At 36.2% G+C, this 10,839-nt stretch overlaps 1 protein-coding gene across 15 annotated transcripts in view; it reads right to left on the bottom strand.

Annotated features, from left to right (window-relative positions):
- Positions 1–6,507: 6,507 nt before the first annotated feature.
- Positions 6,508–10,839, bottom strand: part of LOC138319423 (MAP/microtubule affinity-regulating kinase 3-like) — a 75,756-nt gene continuing 71,424 nt past the window's right edge. For 6 of the 15 annotated variants that reach the window (XM_069262571.1, XM_069262578.1, XM_069262583.1 and 3 more), the window contains 2 exons: positions 9,449–9,502; positions 6,509–8,127 (listed from right to left, as the gene is read on the bottom strand). In XM_069262571.1, coding sequence (XP_069118672.1) covers positions 7,791–8,127; positions 9,449–9,502 — 391 coding nt within the window. In that variant the 3' untranslated portion in view covers positions 6,509–7,790. Of the gene's footprint in view, positions 8,143–9,448; positions 9,503–10,839 lie in introns of all 15 variants that reach the window. The other 9 variants (XM_069262575.1, XM_069262576.1, XM_069262585.1 and 6 more) reach the window with 4 other exon arrangements.

Raw genomic sequence — 10,839 nt, 5'->3', positions numbered from 1 at the left:
AAAGAACTGAAGGGATCTGTCTCAAATTGTATATGTAAGTTCCCCTAGGGCCCTAGGAGTGTCATGCTGATTTTGAGACCAATCAGAAAAACAAAATGGCCACCAGGCGGCCATCTTAAATAATGGCAGTTGATGTTTGTAACCCCTATTTCTCATAAAGGGAATTTTTAGTGACCGATTGGTCAACAAGATGGCCGACCGGCCACCATCTTGGATTTTAGTATTTGAAGTTTGTCATCGCTATTTCTTAGATAGTACAGAACGGATCTGTCTCAAATTTCATGTGCAGGTTCCTCTAGAGGTCTTGTTCACCGGGGCTAATCGTACAAACCGGGCTACGCTGTTTATGCTCGTGGAAACGCTTTACATAGAAAAATGTCGTCTAGGGGTGCGTACGTGTTAAATATTTGCTCGGTGTTCAACTCACGACCAAGAATCCAAATATACAAGTTACCCACGGAACAGTAGAGTGTTTCATCAATGCGTAGAAGCAAAATTGATGTTTATTGTATTATACTTTGTCCTGTATTTCGTGCACAGTATAGCGGGTATGTCATATCATGGCTGAAAAGTGTGAATTTTGTCATATATTCAAAGAAATGTATATATCTAAACGAGAAACAGGAATAAAACTGGATTCAGCTCATAAAATTATCAGAGATTTCAATAATGAACTGACTTGTTGAATGTTACTGTTATAACAACAGACAGTGGATATTAGTTCTTAAAATATTATTTCTTCAGTCGAAAGTCATTTCCGTTAATTCCATCAACAAGATGGCCGAACGGCCGCCATCATGGATTTTAGTATTTGAACTTTGTTACCGCTATTTCTCAGAAAGTACTCAAGTGATCTGTCTCAAATTTGATACGTAGGTTCCCCTAGGACCTTAGTTGTGCATATTGTATTTTCGGACCGATTGGTCAACAAGATGGCCAACAGATTTTGATTATTGAAGTTTGTTACTGTTATAGATCTCAGAAAGTACTGAAGGGATCTCTCAAATTTCATATGTAGTAATATGTAGTAAAAGTTTGAAAAGTAGGGAAAAGATAACTCTTTCCATTGTCAGATGTAGATCATTCTTTGGTGGACGCAAAGATCCCTCTATTTTCTCTTGTTACATGGAAGTCATGTACATATGTATGTCTGAACCAATGAGGTTCTGTTTTACATTCAAGTCATGTATGTCTGGACCAATGAGGTTCTTCTTTCCACATCTGAATGCCTTGAGCAATTAAGATTTTTTTTACATGGAAGTCTACTATCTTGCGCAATTGTGTTCAGATTTACATAGAAATCGTAACATAAATTGCCACTGTGGTACCAGTAATAAAAAGGCTTTGCTAAAATTGAGATTTACATTGAAGCATAATGGCCAATGAGGGAAGTCGAAATATATTTTCTTGTAGGACACAGGTAAGGTATTCCAGTGAGAGTTCTTCGCTTACATAAAACAGGTACAAAAAACAACAACAAAACTTGTAATAGTTATCATCCATTTCATGAAAATTTTAATTGTCTGTTCACTATTATTCATGTATAAACTAAAAGGTAGTGATGAGGAGGTCATAAAAGATCAACATAATGATGTGTAATGTTCCTCACATGATTAAAACTAAATTGCTCTGTGTAGCGTCCTGTCAGGATCGCGTTAGTGGGCCAGTTTGATTTGTGTTAAAGTCCTACAACACATCACAATCTCACACACTTGTTCACCTATAACATACCTGTGTACAGGCCCATGGTGGGATAAAATATACAAACTTCACTCAACACTTCCATTCCAACTGACCCAGCTCTACCAGCATTCTAACACTAAGTCCTCCATGTCAATTTGAGTTTAATCTCACCACTGTAAATCTAATCAAATTCACAAGGCAAACCTACAATTTTACCATAGAAAAGCTCCATGTTATTTGGTAGTGAATTCTCGTTTAGAACCATGCTTTCTTGTTGACAGCCACACTTCTGTGACTGTTAAAGCCAACCACTCAGTCGGATGTGTACAGGAAAGCATCGTTCTACTAACATATAATGCTGAACACTGGATCACAGAACACTCAAATCATTGGTGTCAACACGCCCTCATTCATTAGCTGTTTCTTGCAATTTGGCAAGAACATATAAATCAAAGAAATGAAAATAAAATCACGAAAACTGAAGCGTGCGTTAGCACGGATACCTATTGCAGACTTTGCGTCCTAGAGGTAAGAACAGTAAGCTTATTAAGGTCTGTAACCCTTTATCACAATAGCTACTTTTTATCACTTCTCAAGGTCAATTCATTAGAGGTCAATCACGGATCACTCCAAGCTCCATTTTACACTGTTTTCACATTGATACACAACAATGTATTGTCCATTCGAAAAATTAATTGTACACATTAGAAGTTGGCACATTACTGAAGAACGATCTGGTAGTGATCTGCTTATTAAATCTCTGAAAGGTCTGTAACATCTATTTAAAATTAACAAACACAGCACATGTCTGCTACAATTACCAGAACGCCATCTTGTTAACCTCTCACTCAATATAAGCGAAATATTTCCTTGAGATTTACATTTATATTTCTTTGATCAAAAGTGGTGAAATCTGGAGATTTCTAACAAACCTTATTTTGCTTTCTAGGGTTATTTTTAAGTTATTAGATTGACTAAAACAGACAAAATAACCTCACAGGCTCTTCAGAAACAACACAAGACATAAAATTAAACATAAAATCATTGTTTTCTGATCTGGAAACCTGTATTTGTCAGGCCAACAGTTGTCTTGACTACTAGTAATAAATAGGTAAAATCCCTCCTACTGATGACTGACCATCTCCTATACATATATATCTATAGTGTATATATATATAATCAGCCAAATTCCATAGTAGTATTATTATTAGCTATTGTTAAAAATATAACATACAATATACCCTTAAATCATAATAATAAATAAAATCAAACAGTTGCACTATTATGCATGTGGCACTGTGCTATTGTCCGACCAAAATGACATCACAGAGACCGCCTCTTAGTATATCCATGTATTGTCCGACCAAAATGACATCACAGAGACCGCCTCTTAGTATATCCATGTATTGTCCGACCAAAATGACATCACAGAGACCGCCTCTTAGTATATCCATGTTGTGCAGGTCATTATGTTAATATACCCAAGTCCAAATCATCCTTTCTATAGTAACAGGCAGTCAGTGTAAAGGTCATCCTGGTCATCCCACTGAAATCATCACATTGTAATCGCACCATTGCTACTCTCTGCCCGTGTATTGGTGACCACCAATTCTTACACCCCTACTCTCACAATAATGGCGCAGGGGTTCTTGTGTCTCACTACATTTCTCTGCACTCACAACTGTTTTCTTTCTTATTCTCACCATTGAGCACATATCACCCTAATGCCTTTAGCAGCCTCTCACTGCCTAGATAGAGCCAGCCGTGCTAACGTTAGCAGCCACTCACTGCCTAGATAGAGCCAGTCGTGCTAATGTTAGCAGCCACTCACTGCCTAGATAGAGCCAGTCGTGCTAATGTTAGCAGCCACTCACTGCCTAGATAGAGCCAGTCGTGCTAACGTGTACTGCCATCAATGTGTTAAACATTATCAATCAACAATAATTTGTCTCACTTTGTTTGAAATCACTAAGAAGCATTTAAAGCAGTCTACATAGACAAAGGGCATGTTAATAGGAATGTTGGTATCAGCTGACACTACTCTAACCATAATCACTGAGGAAAACCAATGGTATGCAGTGTAAGCCAGCACCAGTACTACCTACGGTGTCTCACACAAAGCTCAAGGCAGCCAATGGAAAAATTCACCAAGTGATATACTTAAATGAAACAAGCAAAATTCCTGCCGAGCTTCTGTTGTGAAGAGAAATGATTTCATTATTTACTTTAGGGGTGACTTCTTGTTACTTTAGGAAAGTTTTTATGGATAGGACAAAATTTTATATGACTATTTGCTTGATGAACTTGTACACGCATTCCCAGACAACAACCTCCTATACACATACACAACTGTCAAGCAGACCAATGTTCCCTCTTCAGCAGGTGTCCGCGATCAGTGGCAACCAAGATAGCATGAACAATATCTGAGATCAAACAATGGTAATGGTGCATAACTTGCATAACATTTTAATATCACAATAACTGATGAAACAACACCAAACATTTTAGGATTTGGTTCAGTCCAAGCATAGTTTTGTTTTTGGTACAATTCAAAATTCTACATTCAAAATGAAATAAAGATTGTGGTTGAATTTAGCCTGCCACCTGGATATAAATCATGAAATTTTCCAAACATTTTCTGCATTGTTAGACTGACTATAGGCGAGATTGGAGCCAAAACTGTTGCATTACACATCCTCCACACATCACACACAGACCTTCTCAACCCAGGAATGAATTGGTGATATTTGTGAGGTGGTGTTGGAGCACCATTGGTCTGCAGACTATAGCAGGGTGAAATACAGTATCGACAGGACACGGTAAAACCTTCAGTAACTCAATATCACACTTTTGGTTTTTGACAATAACAATTTATCAGTAATATTTGAAAGTTTTAAACTATATTTTAAACATATACTCATTGTTCTAATATCTCTACATCAGTGAATTTGTTCAACATTGATTCTAAAAATAATTCATAATTTACACCTTCTATCGAATGTTATCTTGCTGGACCCACAGAGTTGCTGTCAGTCATATATACAAACTTGATGTTTACAGTATGTGTTCATACGATTATAGACACAGAACGTGTTCATACTATTATAGACACCCATGACACAGAATGTGTTCATACTATTATAGACACAGAATGTGTTCATACTATTATAGACACAGAATGTGTTCATACTATTATAGACACAGAATGTGTTCATACTATTATAGACACAGAATGTGTTCATACTATTATAGACACAGAATGTGTTCATACTATTATAGACACAGAATGTGTTCATACTATTATAGACACAGAATGTGTACGCATACGATTATAGACACATAATGTGTTCATACGATTATAGACACAGAATGTGTTCATACATTATAGACACAGAATGTGTTCATACATTATAGACACAGAATGTGTTCATACATTATAGACACAAATGTGTTCATACATTATAGACACAGAATGTGTTCATACTATTATAGACACAGAATGTGTTCATACTTATAGACACAGAATGTGTTCATACTATTATAGACACCCATGACACAGAATGTGTTCATACTATTATAGACACAGAATGTGTTCATACTATTATAGACACAGAATGTGTTCATACTATTATAGACACAGAATGTGTTCATACTATTATAGACACAGAATGTGTTCATACTATTATAGACACAAATGTGTTCATACATTATAGACACAGAATGTGTTCATACGATTATAGACACAAATGTGTTCATACTATTATAGACACAGAATGTGTTCATACTATTATAGACACAGAATGTGTTCATACTATTATAGACACAGAATGTGTTCATACTATTATAGACACAGAATGTGTTCATACTATTATAGACACAGAATGTGTTCATACTATTATAGACACAAATGTGTTCATACTATTATAGACACAGAATGTGTTCATACTATTATAGACACAGAATGTGTTCATACTATTATAGACACAGAATGTGTTCATACTATTATAGACACAGAATGTGTTCATACTATTATAGACACAGAATGTGTTCATACTATTATAGACACAGAATGTGTTCATACATTAATGTTCTATTTGACACAGAATGTGTTCATACTATTATAGACACAGAATGTGTTCATACTATTATAGACACAGAATGTGTTCATACTATTATAGACACAGAATGTGTTCATACTATTATAGACACAGAATGTGTTCATACTATTATAGACACCCATGACACAGAATGTGTTCATACTATTATAGACACAGAATGTGTTCATACTATTATAGACACAGAATGTGTTCATACTATTATAGACACAGAATGTGTTCATACTATTATTGACACAGAATGTGTTCATACTATTATTGACACAGAATGTGTTCATACTATTATAGACACAGAATGTGTTCATACGATTATAGACACAGAATGTGTTCATACTATTATAGACACAGAATGTGTTCATACTATTATAGACACAGAATGTGTTCATACTATTATAGACACAGAATGTGTTCATACTATTATAGACACAGAATGTGTTCATACGATTATAGACACAGAACGTGTTCATACTATTATAGACACAGAATGTGTTCATACTATTATAGACACAGAATGTGTTCATACGATTATAGACACAGAATGTGTTCATACTATTATAGACACAGAATGTGTTCATACTATTATAGACACAGAATGTGTTCATACTATTATAGACACAGAATGTGTTCATACTATTATAGACACAGAATGTGTTCATACTATTATAGACACAGAATGTGTTCATACTATTATAGACACATGATGTGTTCAAGATTATAGACACAGAATGTGTTCATACTATTATAGACACCCATGACACAGAATGTGTTCATACTATTATAGACACAGAATGTGTTCATACTATTATAGACACAGAACGTGTTCATACGGTTATAGACACAGAATGTGTTCATACTATTATAGACACAGAATGTGTTCATACTATTATAGACACAGAATGTGTTCATACGATTATAGACACAGAATGTGTTCATACTATTATAGACACAGAATGTGTTCATACTATTATAGACACAGAATGTGTTCATACGATTATAGACACAGAATGTGTTCATACTATTATAGACACAGAATGTGTTCATACGATTATAGACACAGAATGTGTTCATACTATTATAGACACAGAATGTGTTCATACGATTATAGACACAGAATGTGTTCATACTATTATAGACACAGAATGTGTTCATACGATTATAGACACAGAATGTGTTCATACTATTATAGACACAGAATGTGTTCATACTATTATAGACACAGAATGTGTTCATACGATTATAGACATAGAATGTGGTCATATTATTATAGACACAGAATGTGTTTACACTATTTTGAAAAAGGATAATTCGTATCTGAGCTCACTCGCAAAATTAAGGGATAATGTTTTTTATCAATTTGTAAAATAAAGTGGCTTACAGTAATGAAACTTGTTGGTCAGATTATATTGGATGAAACAATTTATTCAAACCACCGAACAGATTCTTCATACGAATGAAAGTAACTCCGTCGGCCATTTACATTCATGTAGATTAATAACAGGTATCTGTGAGTGCTATGTAAAATAGATTGATAATTGTCAGCCATTAGTCTATATAAAATAGATGTATAAGAGATATTTGTGTATCCCCTCCCTCCCTCAGTTTACGGATTGCACCACGGAAAGTTTTAGAGAGACAGTAAAGAGAGGTTAAGTATACTGGGAAGAGACTACTAATGCCTTCACATTCATCACCGCATTAATACATTAAAGCACATGATTCTCTTGCTCTTTACATTCATGTGTACAAACCCTGGTCTCGCCATTGGGTGTCTATTAGCTATAATACAGTGACCTTTTTACAATATTAACATTGTACAAAAATTATACATGAAGGGAGAGGGGGTTATGTTACAGGATATAGGAGGAGGTTAGGGTATCCTTCCCAGGAAATACTGGCCCGCACATCCGCCCTTCAGGTCAATAAGGATACCACACAACCGGCCTCCACTCCAGGGCAGCCTACTTGTCCGTTCTTGAAGCAATGGGCCTTACATCAAAGTTTCAACTCATTCGCAATTTTAGATGCAATGTTTTTAAATCCTATGGAAGTTCCTGAAATCCGTTTGAAACGAACTCCATTCAAGGAGAGTCTTGGCAATTTACAAACTTCCATCTCCCATTGCACTAGGCTATCTGTGTTGGGGTCACCATGGACACACAGCAGGAGAAACTTCTCCCTTTGTTCATAGTCACAGTTGTTAGCATCTAATACTTTACGGATCTCTTTCATCATCTCATTTGGATCCATAGAACTCGTCGTTTTCATGCTCCATGTGAAGCGCAGTGACCGCGGCTTAATCGGATCCCCTTCACGCCCCTCATTGACTGACCTGCGGAACAATTTGCTGAAAATTAAGATCAAGTTGGAGAAGATATTAATGGCTGTCCCTCCTGACATGGAGCTGTAGGTTGGTATTAGTAGTGTTTACGGTGGCCCATAGCAGTCAGTCATGCGTGACATAAACACATGCACCTTATTACTGCACAACTACTTGTAATCTTTGTCAAAACTATGGATGATTCTTATTTTTGTATGTAAAATGATCTTCAGGATTTATGTAAATATTGGTAGTGGTTAAAACAAAGACCCACTACATGTTATTCTACGACAATGTAAAATCAAGGAAAAGTTGCATATATCCTTCGCTTGCCATACCTTTTAACAATGACAATTGATAATATGAGTAAAATATTTAGTTATATTATTGCTATCCGTAATTAGTTTGTCTTGGTTATATTGCAACTTTCCTAGTTTGTCAGTTAGCGCATGCTACTCTTTGTCAGTTTATATTGCAAATAACAATCCATGGATATACATCGGAAACCTTTTAAAAAAGCAACCATGCATGTTTAACAGAGGAAAATTTGACATGCGTTAAGAGAGCAGGTTACACCAGTCTTGGTTAATATTGGTGAGACAATAAGATGATGGAATCCCTACCAACACCAGTGTACACATGCGGGTAAAATTTCAGTGCTGACTGCTAGGCTTTCTCACTACCATATCGCATCAATGTGCAAGGAGAGTGCAAGGGAGTGTTTAGTTGTTTTTTTTTTAAATCAAAACATCAAAATGTAGAATTGACTATAACAAAGTCAATAAAATTAATAATTTATTTTATAGAATTTCGCATTTTTCGCTTTATTTTGTTTTGACTCCTTTACACTCGTGTGGTATGTACTGCTACCTGGTCCACCGTAAAACACACGTCTGCCCAATATACAAACTGTCCGGTCCTCGTCCAGACCTTTTATAGTTTACTCACAAAGTCAGGACCCGGTCCTCGTCCAGACCTTTTATAGTTTACTCACAAAGTCAGGAGCCGCCATAGTATCACACAAATATCAGAGTATGGTACCAATGTGATGTTTCACTAGAACCAACTCCCTTGTAAAGAGGGGCAGCCAGCATGAAAAGGGAAAAGTTAGTTATAATATCCCCCTTCAACATCCTACAAAGTTATCAGTGATATTAATAGGTTAATTATAAAGGCTCATGTACCACTACAGTAAAATGAAAATTACCGTCATTTACATTCAAAACCTTTACCAATTCAATCAAAGCCTTTATATTACCAAAATAAATTCTTAAGACGTTGGTTTGTTTCTACCACTAGCCTCGACGGCAGTGGAACCTGCAGTCAAACTTACCCTTGTAATCGGGACAGTTGAGATGAGTCAGATGGAGACAATGAGGTGTTATACCTAGGATGAAAGTTTTAGAGTCAATTAAGTGACCCTTTGGATCAACTGTAAGAGCTTTAACACACTAAAGCTAGAGGAAAGCTACAATCCACACCAATGTCATCTACACAGGATTGGAAGTAGATTTTTACTTGTAATTAACACTTTACTGTAGCTTGTTGAAGATATATAAAATAGTTCAGTTATACATACAATACAGTATAAAATATGATAGTCATTAACTAAATACATGGCAACTAAATACAGGTGTTCATTCCTAGTATCAGTGGAAAGTCAATAACAACTACACTGCTGCCCTCTAGTGTTAACACATGACAATGACACTGTTGCCCTCTAGTGGTAACAGCAATCTAATTTAAAATAGACTTGTAATTCCGCTCCACTACGATACTCTACGTTACGCTCTAATACAAGATCTAACGATGCCCCGTTCGGGGTCACCTCAGCATGACCCCTATGGTTAGCCAATCAGCGTGTCGCCTACGGAATCTTCTGTGTGGTTGATTCATTAGGAAGTGTAAATTGCTATAATACGTCCCTAAATGTTCCGATTCTAGGCCAGAGGTCATGCTGAGGTGACCTCGAACGGGGCATCGTTAGATCTTGTATTGGAGCGTAACGTAGGGTATTGTAGCGGAGCGGAATTACAAGTCTAATTTTAATTAGATTGGTGGTAACAGATACCGCTGCCATCTAGTGGTAACACATGACAAGGACACTGTTGCCCTCAAATGGTAACCTATTGCTTTTAAAGCCATGTAAGATGATCATTTTCCCACACCAGTCTTCATTTATTGTATGTGCTGCCACTGGTCCTAGTAATGAACACCACACCTAAAGCTTTCACTACAGGATCACATATCTCAGTGACACAACAAGGCCTGAAAAGGAAATGTAGGGTAGAGGAAGGAAACAGCAGGCAGCCCGAGGGGGCACACACCAAAGCAGGAGTCACTCTCTCCTTAAATAATATAGTCAAAATATCTTGCACAAAATATTTTTCTAAACCATTAAACTTTATTCTGGTATACCTAAGCTTTATTGCTGATTTCCTTTTCCACAGATCAATTTTCAAAATAAACATGTATGCTTTAACGAATAGTTTATTTACCAAATGGTATATTTCACCACCATGTACGTACATGTGATATCTCCGGTACAGCTCCATAAGCTATACAGTTTCACTGTATACATTTCACTGTATACAGTACACACGCTGTAAAAAACACTCTGTGGCTTCCTACACTAACTACTGCCACCCTGCACAAAAACCATAATACCAGCAACATTTATCACATCTTCTTACCTGTGTGCGGATTTTAATAGGAAAACAATTT

This window comes from Argopecten irradians, chromosome 3 (genome assembly GCF_041381155.1).
Source record: "Argopecten irradians isolate NY chromosome 3, Ai_NY, whole genome shotgun sequence".
In the NCBI taxonomy this organism is placed as follows: Eukaryota; Metazoa; Mollusca; class Bivalvia; order Pectinida; family Pectinidae; genus Argopecten; species Argopecten irradians.
This window is presented reverse-complemented; position numbering and strand designations above follow the sequence as displayed.